Genomic DNA, 18,777 nt, shown 5'->3' with positions numbered 1-18,777 from the left:
TTATCTACTACTGTCAAGACAGACTACTCTTGAACTAGGACAAAACAGTATTCTCTACAACTTACTAAGAGTAAGCTGTGTTATTTTGGAACACTGGAAGTCCACAAACTATCTCACTGTGTGGTCAGTCTAACTCTTATGTCTCAGGTGTCTATGTGCAAGCAAGGTGAATTCTAGTTTACCATGTGGACCATAGGCAAAGCAAGCCTTTCAGCAACAACTTCTGGAGTTCAGATGCTGCCTCTTGTGTTTTCTCCCAGGTTTTCCACATTTCCCTGGCAGGGAACTCTCTTCTCTTCCTCTCTGGTGACTAAGAGTTAAAAATCGATCTTGCAATCCTATTCTGATTTAGTGTCTGTGGCATTGGTTGAATTCACTGTCCCCAGCAAATGTGTTTGTGCTGTACTGGGAGAACTATGGCAACGTAGGAGTTGTCTGATGTCTAATATCATAGAGAAGATTACCAGGGGAAAATACCTGTCTTCACTTACTAGTGTTTATTGCAGAATGAACATTTAAAGATGATTAATTTGCATTACTGTACTAAATGTATGTAGCAAACAGGTGTGAGTAAAAAGCTCTGCATGGAAAAATATTGCTGCTCAGATGTTTGAAAATGTTGTCCTGAGGGCACTTCTTGATTGTTGGCATGTTGGTTCTTGTATGCAGTAGTCAATGAGAACTTGGTTTGATTTGTTGCTTTTCAGAACATCAAGTCATGACAAGAGAGAAAAAATCATCACAATCAGTGTATCTCGGGGGAAGCTGCCCAGACTGGTGGTGGAATTGGCATTCTCAGAAAACAGGGCACATGAACTGGGTTGCTTGGAGTGAACAGCTTTAAGAGGAAGTTTGGACTGGATAGCATCCAAAGGTCCCTTTCCAGGCTAAATAGTCCTATGATGTCTTTGTAGGCTGGTGATCCCTTAGTCTCTGGTTAATTTTGTTTAGGGCAGCTGGTTGCCCTGAAGTTTTTTCCAGTAAAGTACTCAATAACTTCTACTGTAAGCCTTGTATTTTCATGCAGTAGAAAGTGCACACTTGATGGTGTGACAGTTCCAGTGTCTTTCTGGAGTAATTGTGTCCAGGCAAATTTGAGACTCTCAGTAGGCCAATTGCTTCTGTGCTTCTGGAATAAAGTGTGCTGCTTTAAATCAAGGCTGGTATAGCCACTTGTTGCAGTGTTTTCTTAACAGTGTTCTGGCCTCCTTGTAGCATCAGGATATGAACAGCTGGGGTCCTTTGTTGTGCTCTGAGGACACAAGAATCACTATCCCAGCATTTCTCTTATACCATTGAGTGTCTGAAATACACATATCAGGGTTATTTTTTCTGTGTGGGAATACTGACTGGTGGCACATCTTTTTGTATCAGTTACTTCTGCTTTTGTCCTCAAAGTGCTGTCTTTAGAGATGCTGCTCTGTGCTAATCAGAGTAGCAGCTGCTGCTCGTGCTTCTGGTACAACTACTGTGTCCAGCTACTCTTAAAAAAAGCAAACAAACAAAAAAATCAATATTATTTTTAAGAATTCTCCAGCACTTAATTACTAGGCTTGTATAACCCTCAAAAGCTTGTTAGCTAGGCCTTGTTTATTGCTGCTTTAAGCTTACTCCTTTATGGCTTTGCAACATCAGGAGAAGAATAGGAACTGAGAATTTCTTGCAGTAAAGCAGGACTTTTTTTTATCCCAAAGCAAATTAGATTTGCAGCATCAAAGGCAGGAGGAGTGTAAAATAAATGCGAATGCCATCATAAGACTTTCTGCTGGAAGGTTTTGCAACTTGTTCCTGCCAATTTGCTGTGTAACTCTGCTTTTTTCTTAGCCTACATAGGGAGGAGATCAAAAGCTAGATTTCTACCTATAAGCAGATCTACAGTATAGCTGTATCAACATTAAAGAAATACTTTGCAAAGGTATAAAGCCTTAAAACAAAAACAATGAAAACCACTTAATTTCATGCTGTTTGAGAACGTGGGGTTTTCTTTGGAAACTGCTCTAGACAATAGTCTTCTAGGATGGGTTTACAAATAAGAATAGCTTGTTAGAAACCTTTGTCACTTCTATTAATAGTACTGTTGTCACAAATGGAAGGTATTTGTTCTAATACCTTGTCCTACTCATACTTTAGGCATGTTTTGCTTGCCAGTGCACTGAAGTGGACCATTCTTCAGGCTTGCTGGGCAGGGTCTTAATCTGGTCTTTCAGCACCAGTGGGATGCTTTAGCAGCACTACCATGATGTCACCAATGTCATGGATGGTAACTGTGTTTCTTCTGCCTGCAGATCTAATTGGGTGCCAATTGCAGGACAATGGCTGCCAGCAAGAGCAAGAACCAGAGTTCCTTGGCCCTCCATAAAGTAATTATGGTTGGCAGTGGAGGTGTGGGCAAATCTGCACTCACACTTCAATTTATGTATGATGAGGTAAGTAAATTTTGTTCAGCTTCAATAAAGCACAAATTCATACAGTTTACTAACATTTTTTAGTTGGAAAGGGGAACTAAATGTAATTAGCAAAAGACCTGATGATCTGACTTGGAGGAGCAGAAGGTCAGAATCTGGGAATTGTGGCCTCTGGGAACATCTCTGGCTAAAGGTGACAAAATTTTTGCTTATTAATGAAACAAGTCTTCAGAAGCCACGCATAATGTGCAGCTGCTTGTCTGTGTGTACAGAAGCTGTTACCAGTCGGAGCTGAAAACTTTAATTTTGTTGCCCTTACTTTTGGGTCAGTTATGCTGAAATCAGAAGTAAACATTCCAGCTCATTCTGAGCCAGGTGCTTAAGTGGCATGTTCATAGCATGAATTCTTGTGTACTGGTATACAGGAAGCTCGATTAGACAGTCCAGACGAGTATGTGAAGGAATACATGATCTGGTAGTTCAAAAGTTAGCATCTATAGGGTGTCCACACGTACTATCGTGATGTGAGTACCTGAATAGGTGACATAGTCATTAATGAAGGCCAGCCAGCTGAACTGGGCTCATAGCACAGCTGCTTATACTCTGAGGCTGAGAGGAAGGAGGTGGAGAGGTAAGAAGCCTATGCTTGGATGTGTGCTGTTAGCACAGAACTGGCAGTGGCTTTGGTGGGTCTGATCAATATTGAATGGGCTAAAGTATGTGCCTGTGCCATTATGGGGCCGGTTTTCATGTTCAGCTGCTGGATGCTGTCATCTACACCTGTTAAACCTTCAGATTCCTGTACCTGAAGTACATTCTAATGCATTTTTGGGGGCAAGATCTAGATAATGCCAGCAGGTTGCTGGTAACTTACACTGTAACTCTGTTCTTAAATTAAGCTAAAGTTGCTGCAGAGTGTTTCGTGTAGCAAGTTTCTCTTGACTTGGCAAACCGGCTCTTTGATGTATTAAGTGCTTAAATAATTTGCTTTTTATAGTAAAATTAAAAAAAAAAACTTGGTGGAACTTAGTAGCTGGATGAATTATGAGAAGGTTTTGGGGAATTTAAATGTGAAGTGAAAGGAGGGATATGGATAAATGCTAAGACTGTTTGACAGTAATTCTAAACTCTAATCCCTTTCTTATCACCCTTAGTTTGTAGAAGACTATGAACCTACCAAGGCTGACAGCTACAGAAAGAAAGTCGTTCTGGATGGTGAGGAAGTTCAGATAGACATTCTGGACACAGCAGGACAGGAGGATTATGCAGCTATCAGAGATAACTATTTCCGCAGTGGGGAAGGTTTTCTTCTAGTCTTTTCAATAACAGAGCATGAATCCTTCACAGCAACAGCAGAGTTTCGGTAAGCAGTTTCTCTCCCAGGCAAGGGAAAATATCTGGTTCCAATGTTGCTCTGACAACTCTGCTTGAAAGCTACAGCTCTTTATCCTTTGTCTGTTACCTTTTGGTCAGTAAAAGTTACACCAGACCATTTGACTTACAGTAACTGGTAACCTAAACCACAGTGTTCACCCTCTGGCTCTAGTTGTCTTCATGCTTACAGCTTATGAGTACATTATGCCAGCAGCAACTTCAGGCAAGTAACAGATTCTTGGACTCCTAAAACAGGCATATTCAAGCCAATTTTCAGTCTTCATGGATGTGAAGTTTAATTATCTTATAGCAGTACTTCTGGAATTAAGTCTGTCTTTTGGCCAGGTTTCAGACACTATTGCTTACTGCTAGAAGCAGGTGCTCTAAGGAAAGGAAGGATTAGCCTCCACTCTCAGGTATGGATTGGTGCCAAACAAGGGTTGGCAGCCAAGCAGTGCTATTGTAGGGAGATGTATTCCTAGAAAGACACACAGTAGTAGTAGGCATTTCCATTTTTGTTCTTGGGATTAGCAGTTCTAATGTAAAAATTGACACCAGATTGAGCACACAAACTGCTTGTGTAGTGTGGGGGCAAAAAAAGAGATTTAAAACCACTGTTCTGGTTTAGAATTCATGTAGCCAGGTTCTCAGGGCAGGGAATCTAACTCTTATTTGATAATACCTGTTGCCTCAGTATAGAGGGTAATCTGGAGATTCCCTGAGACAGCTGTATAACTGGAAGAAAAACTTCCCAAAACATAGGAAAATTGTTAGGAGTTCCTTATGTTTGCCAGAATAAAAGCTCTCTGTCCATCTGCCTTATGTTCATTTTGCTTCAGTGGTACAAGATTACCAGATACTAATGGGTAATGCAAGTGCTGGAGCTAAGGTAGACACCTAACTCTAGGTTTTTCTTGAAGTTATGACTTTGGTCCAGGTTCTTAACATATTGTACTGTTCCAACAGTAGCAGAAGACCACAAAATCTTTTAAGAGGTATAGAAATAGTGTTCCTTCACCACATAATACTTCTGTGACTGCTCATCTTCAGAAGGGCGACAGTCATGGCACACAAGCAGAGCAGTTCTGCTCAGTTTGGCCTAACTGGGATGCTGAAAGGAGCCAACAGTAGAACTGTTGCAGGACTGTGAAACTGAGTTCTAGCACCCCTCCCAATGTAAAATGGAGGAAAAGGTCAGGTAACACTAAAAAGGACAGAAGGAAAATGAGACACTTGGAAACACCCAGCCTGGGTTTTGGTTTGTGTGCCTAAGTGAAATACAAGGTGAAATCCAAGGCTTAAGGCTTTGAATGAAAAAGGAGTGTTTATCTTGGCAGTTTGGTTTTTTTGTCAGACTTCTCTAACTGGGTTACCTGTGTGTTGGTTCAAGATTCCAGCACAACCAATGAAAAGGCAATGCTAGCCCTAAAGATGAGCAAGGAGGACTTAAAAACTTTGAGATATAGAATCTCCTACCTTTCAATGGTTCAGAATTGAAAAATAGTGAAATTAGTTAAATGGAATATTTAGGCTGCCATGCAACAACCAGCTCCTTGTCCGAGGAAGGAGGGAAGAATGGGTAGTATGAGTCACCAGTATCACAGGCCAAACTGCAGATTGCTGTTATTGATCCTTTAACTTCTAGAATGCTAAAACTATGAAAAAATTGAATGCTGAACAAACTGTGGTCTTATTTTTAAACCCTAGCTCTCCTGTCAATGCTATGCATTCAGTGTTTGCTTTCAGTGCCTCTAATCTGAAAATGTGTGAAGGTGCAGTTGAATGCAACAGCAGATTGTCTGCTCCAGTATTAATGCCATTTTAGAGTCTCATGCACTCTCCATACATTGTTATTTTGTGGATGGAAAATGTAGGCATCTGAAGCAGTATGGTACCTCAGCGGGATGAGAGGGTGTAGCAATGTGCTCATGCCTAGTTTGGCTGTTGTTCATCACAAAAGTAAGCAATCTAAAAATAGTTGTAGACTGATAGAGTTGTCCAGCATCCTAGATGGACAGCAGTACATGTCAGTCTGGTTTCAGCCTGTGTTTTACTCCAGTAATGGCACAGACTGAGACTGGCATGCAACATCACTCCATCTCCTTCTCTGGATGCTGATAAGTCCGCTTGACAGAGGATAACAAGTTGAGTGCTGATGGTTCAGATATTTTCTCGGAATTTTTGAAGGAGGAATGTTGCTAGCATTTTAGTTCAGCACTACATAGTAATGCTCTCTTCTTTGTGTACAGTTTAGGTAGCCATTAGGAATGATCTCCGCCAACTACTTAGGCTGTTCCCAGCCTATTGCCTTGGCAAAGACTTGATCTTGCCCAGATCTATGTTGAGATGTGATGCAGACTGTGAATTGAAGATGGTGACTGAATGCCAAGGTGGAACTTGGCAAAGATGGCACTTGTACTCTCTTTCTTGTTCAAACATGAACTCCTGTTGCCAGTGGCTCTTCTGCCTCACTGTTCTTCTTTATTAGAGCCTGATTACTTGCTAACTAAATGGTAGAACTGCCTTCCTGGAAGCGTTAGGCTTTCAGGGGTGTAAAGCCCTTAGCATTAGTATGTTAACCTTGGAATAATTTTAAAGTGTGTGTCCAGCTGTTGGGAAGTACATTGTTGTAAACACTAGTAATGTGCAGACCGCTTGAGCTGCTCCTGGTAAGTGTGGGTATTTTGTTGCTTCTACTAACACAGGTATTTTTATTTTGAATACCTAATGCACTAGGGAACAGATCCTGCGTGTGAAGGCTGAAGAGGATAAAATTCCTTTGCTGGTAGTGGGAAACAAATCTGACTTGGAAGAGCGCAGACAAGTGCCTGTAGAAGAGGCCAGAAGTAAGGCAGAGGAATGGGGTGTGCAGTACGTAGAAACCTCTGCCAAAACTAGAGCAAATGTAGATAAGGTAAGACAAATGACATCTGCTCAATTAGGTCATTACTGCTTGTTTAGCAGCTGACAAAAGCAAATCCACAGTTTGGCTTCTGAAAGCCTAGTTCATAAAAAATCAATTAACTTACTGGAATGTGTACACTTAAGCAAATACCTAGCTTAGAAAAACCTGAGGTCAGGAGCAAGTTAATGCAATTGTCTTGTTTTAATTGTTTATACCTGAACAAATAGCTTTTCAATAATACAGTGGGTAAATGGTTGTAAAGGTTTCCTGAAATGTGTTTTGTTTGTAGGCTATGTCCTATTTATAACACCAATAAATAACAAGCTTAGAAATTGTTCCCCCTTCCCTATAAAGCTGTATATAATGTGGTTAATCTTAAAGACTTTGTCCTTTTTTTGCCAAGACTACTTTGAATTGTGAGGACTACTCTTCTTGCTGTGTCCCTGTTCTGTTTTGACTTGTCCTTGCTGGTATTGGACTATTATTCTGACATTATTCTGCAACTGGTTTCTTGCATAAGCAGTGGTGGTAGGCTATTCCAGAGGAGAGATGAATTATGACTATGGAGTAATTGTCCAGTATAGCTGAAAAATAAGTTTGTCATCCCCTTTATTTTGTGTGTAGTGAGGGTTTCTTGAAGAAAAGGGTGCCTTTTTACCTTACCAATCCACAGAAGACAACCTGAAATTACTGTTGTGCACCCTAAAGACTCCAAAGGTGTCTTACTAATATGCATTTGTTTAAAGATTACAAATCTTAAGCAGTTTTCTCTTTGGATAAAAACCACTTGCAGCTTGCTGTACTCTTAAGTTCTCCTAAACAGCCTCCTGTTATTCTAGCCTGTATTAGTTCACTAATGGAAATGCCATTGGTGCATAAGTTACTAGTAGGAACTCCTTATCTCGTTAATACTGTGTATATGAAATTCTTGACTTGAGACCTTTTAGTTATAAAGGACGTGACACAATTTCAGTTTGGTCGAGAACTATTCCGACTTGCAGAACTTTACTAGAAAGTCATAGTCAGTTGCATAAACTGGGTGGTGCATTAAAACATGAATACTCAGACTTGCTTTTGCCTATGAGCTATCTCACATCACTAGCAAATGGCAAGCCTGTTTTATACTTAAACTGCCTTTCTGTTCAGTTGGGATTAACAGCAATGGAGCTGTGTCTGCAGTGTACCAGCAGGATGATCTAGGCTTGCTGTAGTAGGTTTTGACTAGCTAGCTTGTGTGACATACTTGTTATCCTCTATATGAGCAGTTTTGTGTGTACTAAGACAAGTTATTGGTCTTTGTGAGGATTGTGCATTAATACAGTGGCAGAATAAAAAAAAACTAGAGCGTTTTGAAAGATAATCTATTTCAGTAACAGGGTCTTGTTTCCAGGCATCAAAGACTTGAAAGTTCCTCACTTAAAAAAAATCCCACCAAACACCCTATAGTGACACTAAACTCTTGTTCTGTAATCCTAAAAATCACTTTTCCCTTTAACTACAGTAAAACAGCTGTTTCATCTTAAGTGGTATGTGCCTAGATGTCAGGCATCCAGGAGGTGAAATCCGCTAGAATTTTGGAGAAAAAAATTGTGAAACATGAAAGAAAGAATTACTTTCTCAATGTGTCTTCTAACATGGGCTGAAAATGTTTTTTGCCTGACACTGTCACTTGACCTCTGTAGCTTTGTAATTATATACCTGGCAGAATACTATGAAGCAGAGTGCCTACCTAACTACATGGAAAGGACTAGACTAAATGCTTTACATAGTTAACAAGAGTGATTTTCCTGTAAATGTTGACTAGGCACAGACAAATGTTCTCATGAGCTCTGAATGCTACTTTTGTGCAAGTATGGTATTCAATAAAAAGCTCTTAAAACAGGGCTATTGAATTTTTGATAGCCCTGTAAGATTGTGCAACTTTTTGCCATTGCTTGACATACTACATAATTCTGGTGTTGAGTTTGTCACTGGAATCCCTGTCTAGTCTCACTCTGGCTGTATTGAGTACAGTGTGATGCTGCATCTTTATTTGCTGCTGAATACAGTAGTTTTTATCTGCATTCTGATGGATTATCTTGCTTAATCTTTCTTTATATTTCCCTCCTAGGTATTCTTTGATTTAATGAGAGAAATAAGAGCAAAGAAAATGTCAGAAAACAAAGACAAGAATGGCAAGAAAAGTGGCAAGAACAAGAAAAGCTTTAAAGAAAGATGTTGCTTACTGTGATGCTTGGGAACTGTAAATATCTATCTAGATGTGGCATGGATAAAATACCACTAAGGATATAGGGCTGGATTCATGAAAGGAAGTCTGTATTGACTCCCTTATCTTTTGCTTTGCATATCACACCTTCAAAATGTGAAAACAGAACTTTGAAACCATTTCTGGTATCCAACAAAACCTTTGCCTACTTAAACTGAAATGGGTTCCTTCTTCCCAGTGTCTTTCAAAACTAGAAACAGTTTCAGAACTTCAATCCTTCTGCTTGGTTACACAATGTACTTTTGTATTGACTTCCTTCTAATGTTTCTCTGTTTCTCTTGAACCTCTACTGGCCTTAACAAGCACAGCTGTTCAGGTTCAAACACTTTCCCGCTGTTGCTGCCCTCCTTGATGGTGCAAACTGCAGAAAGGCTAGATGACACCTGGTAAAGGCTTTGAGTCTCATCTTCTGTTGTCACTGGTATTTCTTACACTGAAATCTGCCGACTTCCTCCCCACACTCCATGTAAGAAATAGCAACTGACAGTTGACAGTCAACTCAAAATAAACTTTCTTCCCTGTTCTGTTTAGTCAATACAGCATTCATGAATCAAGCCTATGGACTCAATTCAGACTTATTTAGGCAATGCAAAAATTAATATTTAAATACTGGCTAGATGCACTCCCTGCTGGTCTGTCTTCTCATCCTTAAATTAGTGGTATGGGGTGAGAAAATGACTGTAAGCCTTTCTTCAAAAGGAATAATATTGTCACCATCTCCTTGAAACGCTGTCCTTGGTTTCTTCCGTGTATTGTGTCTAGACTCAATTACACTCTACATCTTTCATCCTTCCCCTCCCTGGTACTGGAATAGTGGAAATCATTGTTGATTTAATGAGTTTTGTTTATATTGGAATACTTGTGATGATCATGTTGGAAAGTGAGAATATCTGCATCTGGCGCTTGTCTTGCTGAAGATAAAAACATTGAGTAAGAATGGGTCCCATCACAAAATCATGTCTTGGAATAGGTGAGGCATACTACCCATGCTACCTCTCAATGATTAGCTGGCTAGCGAGTTGTATAATGCCAAAAAGCAAAGGAAGTTAAGCAATTGCCACATCTTTTACTCACCGTTCATTTTATATGTAGTGTTTTCAATGCACAGCAACCTAGCACATGGTGAGTTTTGCTGTCAGTTATGCAATGGTGGTCATGTATTGTTCATCAAAAACAGGCTAGAAATGGAAAAGTCAGTACTTAGCAGGTCCTGTTGTCAGCTGACTGAGCTGAGCTTTCTGATGCAGTTTAAATTAAGTGCAGTTGCCAAAACCCACTTCTGTCACTGTGGAAAAGTAAGTCTTCTAATTGCAAAGTCCCTCAGTGAATTATGTCTCTCTTCTGCTTTGAAGGAGTAGAGAGACTTTAAGTAGGGACTGTATCTTGCTTGTAACTGGATGCTTAAAACACAGTTGCTTGGTGAAAGTAATCTGAGTTGTTCAATGAAGCACACTGCAGTACTAAATTAACAAATGGTGTTCCTGAGATGGAGTAGTGAGTACTGTTCAGTACTTAGTGTTGTAATTTGAGGTTGAAAAATATTTTTTAACATGTACTAGACTGCTTTTGTGCATTCCATCTCTGAACTTTGAAAAAAGTAAAATGTGGTAGATATCAGGACCTCCATTGGCCTGAGGTTTTACAAGGACTTAGTACAAACTCATTGTCTTCCATAACTAGTTCAACTTGTCAGGCAACTCATTGGACTGGGGAAACTGTACTAAATAAAAGGTGCTGTAATCTTCATTCTTGTCGAATTAAATTCCTTCTCTATTACTGTTATCTTATACGGGCAGAAAGAATGGTTAACTAATTCTGGAAATGCTTCTCTTTGAGCAGTGGAATTAATGGTATTACAAAGCCAACTTGACGATACTGTTTTGAAATGGAAGCTGGAAGCCTGCTGGCTTGCAGAACTTGTCACTTGAGCTGGGAGCTGTAACACTTGCAACAAAGTTTCCTCTTGAACTTCCGTGGACAATGGTCCATTTTTGAGTGCATGCTGTGCATACAGGAAATCAGTGTCTTCTTCCTGAGGAAGGCAACTCACAGGTTTAGTTTTAGTTGAGACTTAAAGGTCAAGTCCCTAATTAACCTAAAAAGTAAATAACAGTTGAGTTCACATTACAAGCTTATCTAGGTCAAGCCCCTCCGAGGCAGATTGTAAAATGTGTCTTAACAAAACTGAATAAACTGTCCATGCTGTATGAATAATGAACTCAGCAAAGCTCCCAATGAGCAGCTCAGCTGTATTGGCTCAAGAGACTTGCATGCCTTGACCTTTGATCTCTTTAGTCTTAAAGTACCTGACAGTATTTGAAAAGAGAGATGAATTTCTTCTCAGAACATCAAGTCTCCCACTGGTGTTCTTACAGTCCATGTGCTGTTCTCACTCAGGTTAGTTTGTTTGGGTTTTTATTCCAAATGGTAAAGCTACACCACTGACATGGACTTAATTGGGAGAAGGTGCTTGCTGCTTCATGGCTTGATGCTACACCTCTTCCATGTTCTGTGCTTGTCACCTATGCCAGAAAAACCAGGGCTGGGAACTAAATAAAGCAGCTTTTCAGTATTCCTCTTCAGTACTTGTGACAAGCTTCAGTTTAACTTTCCAGTTACAGCTGAAAACAGGATAAACAAGGCAGCTACTTTGCCTACTTTCTAACAGTGGGCAACAAGCATTCTGACTTGTACCAGGAAGGCAATAAAACTGGTCCCCTGGACTGGAATCCTGTTGCCTCCACCTCCTATGGTGGAAGTGCCTGAATGTATACCCTTCTAAATAGGGCCAATATCATTGAGAGTCCTTGAATGGCTTCCAGGTGTGCTTCACTGGACATCAATGGACACCAGCATCAGGTGAGTTGAGTGGAGTGAATATAAAATGGCACAGAGAAATGCTACTTGTGAGCAGAGTAAATGGAGTTTTGCTTCTAATCAAAATGAGTAACTGCAGATCAGGTACATCAAGTAAGGAGGACTTGTCAAGAGGAGGTGTGTGTGGCTGCCTGCTAGCCATGCTGTGTAGCTGAGGTAACTGAAGGCTGTATTGAAGCTGATAGATTCTACCAACCTTTGCATGTTGGCTAATTAAAGACCAAGACTTCTCTTCGTTGGTATAATGTGTTCTTATATCATTCTGGAACATGGCTGTAGGCAAGTAACTGGATATTTGAAGCTGGAGGTCATGCAAGACTTGACTATGCACTTGCACTTAAGCATTCAAGTATTATTCTTGCATAATGGCTTAACATAAAGTCAGGGATCTGTTTACTGCTATGTGCAATCTTACATACGTGGCTTAGCTGTGGATATTCAAGTGCTTCAGTTTTCCTTTGTGTTTGAGCAGGGCAAACATCTGAGACGGGCTCCAGTTATAACAAGGGCTAAGTCATTATATGAAAAAAGCAGGCTAAACTCCAGGAGTGCAAAGACAGACTTGATTCTTCTTTTTTCTAGAGGAGTATCTCTCCAGGTGGGAGTACAGATGCAGCATGAAGTGTGTTTTCAGTGACTTGTGCCATGTGTTTTATACAGACTAATACACCTTTACTGCAGTTTCTAGGTGAACATTTGGCTTGGTGAAGAGAAAGATGTGTGCATACATTTACTCGGCATTAAACTTAAGATCTTAATAACCATCAGAAGTTCCGGTTGAATCCTATCTGGCTTAAGTATAATGCTTAAGAATACTTCAGGTCTAAGGTACAAAGCTGCAATCTGGAATGTAGTAAGAGGTGTGTTGGGGGCAAGTGCATCTAACTAAATGCTCGCTCAGATCTTTTTTTAAACCTTTCTAAAGCATTAACCCCGTACTTGGGCCTGACAGGTCTATCAGTTCTTGCTCAAGAAGAGGATACTGTTTATCAGTTCAACTCGGAGCTTATGTAGACAGAAGCTTTCCTTAATTGCTGTAAGCATATGTTGCAATGTTCACCTCCTGTTGACTTTAAAGTTGGAAGAAGGAGGCAAGAGGAGCAAAAAAAGCTATGATTTTCACTGTAATCTCCACACTTCATGGAAATGGCAGGTGTTCCTCTTGGGAGGGGAAGGTGTTATCTCTAACACCAAGTGAGAGGTTTATCGTAGAGGAAGTGATTGTGATTGCAAGACTTAATAAAACTGCCTCTAAACTATGTATGCTATACTATACAATGTAAATTCTTATTTTTTCCTTACATAGCTTCAGAGCTTTGTCTCTAACTTGCACAAACATTTTTAATGTCTGTAAAACTGGTCACTTTTCATTATCATGCTAATACAACTGATTTGTATTACTATTGATAATAAAAAGAAAAAATGAGCTGCATATTTGTTTGTTATTGATTTTTGTAACCTAAAAGCATGTCTAATGCCCAAATTCTTCAACCAGCCAACCACTGACTTTCAGTGTCTGGAACTAACCTTTCTATCAAATATATAACAAGATTATATTGCAGGTTATGGGAAGGGAGGGGAGGAGGAGGTAACTGAGACCCTCATAATTGGATTTCTGGAAATAGTATGCATGTTTTTCAGGACTGAAGTGACATTAGTAGTTTGGTTCATTCACAGTTAGTTTTCCGCAATCGAATTGGATCAGACAGCTTGTATCAACTGTGTAAATGACAGCGTTGTTTTCCCTTCAGTCTTGTGGCTCAAATGACAGAATAAGCAACACTCTGGGAAAATTGGTCCTTAGTCTTCTGAGTGTGGCAAGACTCCATTGTTGGTGTGGGTTTCTGATGAATGAACTGCAGCAGAGAAGCTAAGACGACTGAGGCAGGATGGCTAAGGACAGACTCACTGCACTCTAATGCCACTTAATTTGGAGTGGCAGAGCAATGAGATTCAAAGTAAACTTTGAGTGCAGTTTCTACCACCACTGCTATACAAGTGGGAAGCAGAACATTCCCTAGCTCATGACTTCTGGTCGAGGACTACAGCAATTTACATAATCTTGTTTACATGATGCATGTCTGGTGTTTGCCCTGTGTTTCAGATGGCCACAGTAGTTTATGTAGCTTTCCTTTCCACTGAAGTAACTTTAAAAATATTCTGTGGTAGAGAAAGTGTCATGTAGGAGAGAGTTCTGATCACAGCTGTGTTACACAGCTGTACCCAAAGCCCAGAATGGCACCTTTTGCTTCAGGTATTGTGTGAATGTTTGTGAAGAACAGCCTTGCCTGCAGCTCCAGAAGGATGAAACTGGAGAATGATTGCTCTTACATAGCTTGGCTTCTGCCTTGGTGCTTGCCTGTGTGTTGTGCCCCAACTAGAACATTTTAGTGTGGTTCTGTGAACTAAGCGCTCTGACAACTACTGGGATGGTACAGGCACCTCTTCCTGAGAACTGCTGGCTCCATCTTGTGGATTTAGAAGTTACAAGCTCTGCCACGGAGAGGGGCTGTTCAGCGTGCTCAGACGAGCATACAACTCGCTACTATTTATCTGCCACCTGAATTACATGTAGAAATCCACACTAGCTAAATTCTTCTGGTTTTGTAGCTCTGCTGTATGATGCCTCATGCAGTATGAGACCTTGTTCTAAATTTTCCTTTTGCATGCAAATGCTAATGTTAAATCTTGCCTAAACATTCTGCTGTGCAGCAGAACACCCAATTTCTCATGAGGATGTTGGATTTACGTTTTCTATGGCATTAAACCAGTTTGCATTGCAAGTGTAAGTTTGTTCTGCTTGCTGAGCACTGATTTGCATGCCAGAAAGAATACTTATTGTTCCCTGAGACTGTGCAGTACTTCACAAAACATTTTGTTTCTAAGGGTGACTAAAGATGATGTGCTTTCTTTGAAATATAAAGGCTTAATTTGGGGGCGGGGCAGAGAATTTCCCCCCCGCCCCCTGGCCCTCAGTCTTTCCTCCCCACCCCCAAACTACTCAGTGTCTGTTATGTGAATAGGAATAGAAGCTACTAGGGATATACCAGCAAATTTCCCTCTTAGCATTGTAACTCCAAAGGGGTTTAGAAGTAAAATGTTGGGGTGAGACCGGTATCACGCACTCGGCGCTTGCCTTCCTGACAAAGTTGATTAATCTCCAGAGTTTACGGTAAGTTCCCTTCGATGAGCCTTGTTACTTGGCTTTGAGGCAGAATCATGTTTTTGATATAATCAGAGTTTATAGAGTTTGTTTTTAAAGTGCAGGATTTGGGGTGACACAGGCTTTATGTGTGTTGGCTTCATAGGTCAAATACCAGAATTCAAGGACAAACTTGTGCATACATGTAGCATTGAAAGACATGGAAAGTTACTCCCTACTGTTTAATAGTGCTCTGTTTTTGTTTTAAAAAGGAAAACACAACAAACTGAACCTGCTGTTTCGATGAGTGTATCAACCTGTGGTCTGTAAAAGTGCTCTGTAACATGATTACTCTCCCCACAAAATGATGGCATTACAATTCTATACCTGTAAACAAGGAAAACAACTGTGCATTGGGGGAAGGAGTAATTATATTAAAAAATAGCCAAATTCTTTCTTCTCAATGAAAACCATCATGGCAACATTGCCCAAGAAACTGCAGTTTTACCCCTAAACATTTGGCTCTTCACTTTTAGAAAGGCTGCTGAGAGCCTGAGAGAGATGGTCCTAGTCAGGCACAGACCTTGCTGACAGAAGTATCCTTTCCTGGAATGACAGGCTTCAGAAACCAGAAGTTAAAACTTTTCTGCTTGGAAGCTGGTGTTATGAAAACCAAAACTACTAGGTTGCTGAAAGATTGCCTGCAGTGTGGACTAGGTGTTGGTTTTAATTACAGCTATTCTTCTAGTTAGTACCCTGATCATGGATGTGGAAGAACCTCTTTCACTCTGGGGTCTCTCTCCGTTTTCATTTCTGTATAGGCCTGCTTAAGGATTTCAGATATTCCTACTTCTACTTGGGTTTAGGCAGCTTAATGAAACATGAGCCCTTCTTTTCTTTCACTCCTGGTGACTGTGCTTCAATTAGGTGCTGAGCGGTGCCACTGGGTGACAGGCATTCAGGTTCCCAGCTGTGGCTGGCTGCTCCATTCCAGCTCTGAAGACTGCAGGACAACACAGAATGAATGACACTGTGGGAAGAACAGCTACTTGTGGAAGGACCATGAGCACTAGGAGAGCTGGAGGCTTCAGACTTTGCTAATGAAAGCTGCTTCCTACTTGAAGAGCAGTAGCAGAGTTTGTGATTCACCTATTCCTGCAACCAGGTTAGCGCTTTCTTATGTGATACCTTGGGTAAATCTATTTGAGCGATGACACTACTCCAGTAAACACTTGTGGAGCAGAGGGTAATGCTGTGCCTGCTTGAGTTGTCTTGATTTGCCTTTTTTTATCCCCTCTCCCTCTCTGAACAGTATGGAGGGAGGAGGGCAGGCAGAACCACTCCTGCGTGGGAATTAAGGCCACATTTGCAGCTTTGCCTCAGGAGCTTGAAAAACCTTAAGTCAGGCCTCCAAAACTGCATTTGGTTTAGAAATAATGAGATGCTTTAGAAAATGAACTTGGAGTTCTCTTTCACAGTCTTTTTGTTTCCAAGCATTTTCAGTACCTTTGCTTCATGTTTGCAAGCTTGCTTTCTTCAACAATGATGGCAGAAGTACATTTTTCAATGAAAACAAAGATGTTCTTATGCTTGCTGATTCCAGCACCTGGGGCATAGATTTTAGAACATTGTGGCTTTTGGAAAGGAGTGGAGGCAGGACATGCAAGCCACTTAACTTTAAGCCCCATTTCCACTGGGTCACCATCCTTCACAGGAGGAATCTGAAGGATTGCAAAAGCTGAAGCATAAGGATCCCCTGTTGGTGGTCCCACTCTCTGTCTTGGTGGCTTGCCAGGAGCCCAAGGGATGCACTTAATTTTCTTTATTCATTAGCATATTTTTAATCAAAATCCATCAAACCACAATGTTTCCACATGTCTCTCCCATGGCAGATGAACAAAAATAGGTCAGTGCTCAAATGCACCTTTAACACACTGCAGTTCTATAGTTGCAGTTGGAGGACAGCAAATGACTTGTTCTCTGCACCTGGTGAAAACTTGTGATGAAGACTTCGCTACTCTTGTGAAAGAGGAAAGCACATGGAGTTTGTCCATGATACACTCTGCTTTCCACCTGCTGCTCAGTCAGAGGGCAGGAAGAGCTGCATCTGAATCCTCTCCAACTTGAAGCTAAGTTTACAGCATTTGTTTAATTGTGAATAATCAAGCAAGTGCAACGTCCGAGGCTGAGTTCCCTGGCCCTAATTAAATTCCAAGTCTGCTTACACCTAGTTTAATAATAGGTTTTTTACAGTCTTGTCACCTGTAACCTACCTTCATATACCTCATGCTGCCAACCCATCTCTAGCCAGGCAAGGAAAATGTTGCAGTGTTGAGATCATGTTCACACTTGCAGCTGAGACGTGTCTTGCCTTGTTTCTTATCTCTGAATTGTTCATAACAAGAGCGAAGTAAAAATTACTCTTCATGTTTTTTACATGAGCTTTCAAAGTTGGTTCTGGGTGGGGTGAATATTGCATCAACACCAAGTTAAAACTTATCTTTTGTTCTTCTTTTTTGGAAAGAAATTGGGATATAGATTCCAGGGAAACAGTCTTCCCCATGGGACAAAATTTGGGTAAAATCTAAGGTATTAAACAGGTTTGGAGTATTTGAAAAGCAAGTCTATGACAAAGGGATGTGTGCTTTACTTTTTCTTTCTTCCTTCCTAAAAAAAACCCCAAAAACTCAAACCCAGGACTTCAAGTTAAACAAGCTGAGGAAGACCTAACCTAAATGCAGAAATGGGAATGGACTTACAGCCTGTTCCTAAGCCGCGTAAAACCTAGGGAAGTGAAAGGTGAAAAGCTCTGCAGCCCCACCTCTCCTGGTTAGCCCTTTCCTGCTAACAGCACCGTCACCCCAGACAGGCTGCAGCAATTGACACATGCACAGAGCAACCCCTGCTTCCCCCTGCTGCTGGCAGATTCTCCCTTTCCATCGTCACAGGCTCCTTTGTGGTTCCTCTTGGAGATAATCCAAGGGGAGAGGGTATGAAAGGTGTCTTAGCAAGGCTTAATTTTGGCTTCCCAGATAAAGCAGCTAGGCATTTCCTGCTAGGAAGCCTTTTGTGTGTATTTTTATGTCAGAAGCCCCAAACCATAGTATAACCATTAAAGACTGGAAGTCCATAGTGAAAAGATGAAGTCTTCTCTGATGTGTACCAGGTGGTCTCTGCTAAATAACAAAACATCCTAGCCATGAGGATGAGAACCTGTTTGCTCCTTCCTTGTTACATGCCTGTAATTGTTCAGTGTCAGTCATGCTATGGGCAAATACTCTGCTTCTATCAATTTACTGTTCTATTCATTCAGCTCTTCCACTTCTGCTGTAAGAACTGTCTTAATTGACAGCTATCAATCACTTGGTTACTTTCAAGTCTTAATATATACAGTTAATGGTTTGCCTTGTCTAAATCCACCCCTACTTACTCCTGTATTCTTTTATTGTTCTTTAACAGCTACTGTTAAACAAACTTCAGCCTTGCTACCAAAAAATAAGTTACGGCAGGACTAATTTGTATGCAGGCTTAATCCTGCAAGTTTGTGCCTTGTCGATTAGAGAAGGGAGAGAGAGAGTCACTTAGCAACTTTATTGGATCTCTCTGCTCTCCTGTAATGCCTGCTCTGTGGGCAGACCTGGATCTGTACAGCACTTTTCATGCAGTGGTTTGGACTCAGGGGAGCTGCCTCTGCTATTGCTTTCTGGACTGCTAGCATGACAATGACAATGTTTTGGTCTGGGGGAAAGCAAAATTAGAAAAGGTTTTGGGCATCACTGTGGAGCCTATCAGTGCTACTCCTGGCAGC

At 40.8% G+C, this 18,777-nt stretch overlaps 1 protein-coding gene across 4 annotated transcripts in view; it reads left to right on the top strand.

Annotated features, from left to right (window-relative positions):
- Nucleotides 1-13,259, top strand: part of RALB (RAS like proto-oncogene B) — a 61,411-nt gene extending 48,152 nt beyond the window's left edge. For all 4 annotated transcript variants that reach the window (XM_071562011.1, XM_071562010.1, XM_071562009.1 and 1 more), the window contains exons 2-5: nucleotides 2,286-2,426; nucleotides 3,560-3,768; nucleotides 6,516-6,693; nucleotides 8,795-13,259. In XM_071562011.1, the coding sequence (XP_071418112.1) occupies nucleotides 2,313-2,426; nucleotides 3,560-3,768; nucleotides 6,516-6,693; nucleotides 8,795-8,914 (621 nt within the window). In that variant the 5' untranslated portion in view covers nucleotides 2,286-2,312 and the 3' untranslated portion in view covers nucleotides 8,915-13,259. The remainder of the gene's footprint in view (nucleotides 1-2,285; nucleotides 2,427-3,559; nucleotides 3,769-6,515; nucleotides 6,694-8,794) is intronic.
- Nucleotides 13,260-18,777: the final 5,518 nt, after the last annotated feature.

The sequence above is a fragment of the Pithys albifrons genome, chromosome 8, assembly GCF_047495875.1.
Source record: "Pithys albifrons albifrons isolate INPA30051 chromosome 8, PitAlb_v1, whole genome shotgun sequence".
Classification (NCBI taxonomy): domain Eukaryota; kingdom Metazoa; phylum Chordata; class Aves; order Passeriformes; family Thamnophilidae; genus Pithys; species Pithys albifrons.
This window is presented reverse-complemented; position numbering and strand designations above follow the sequence as displayed.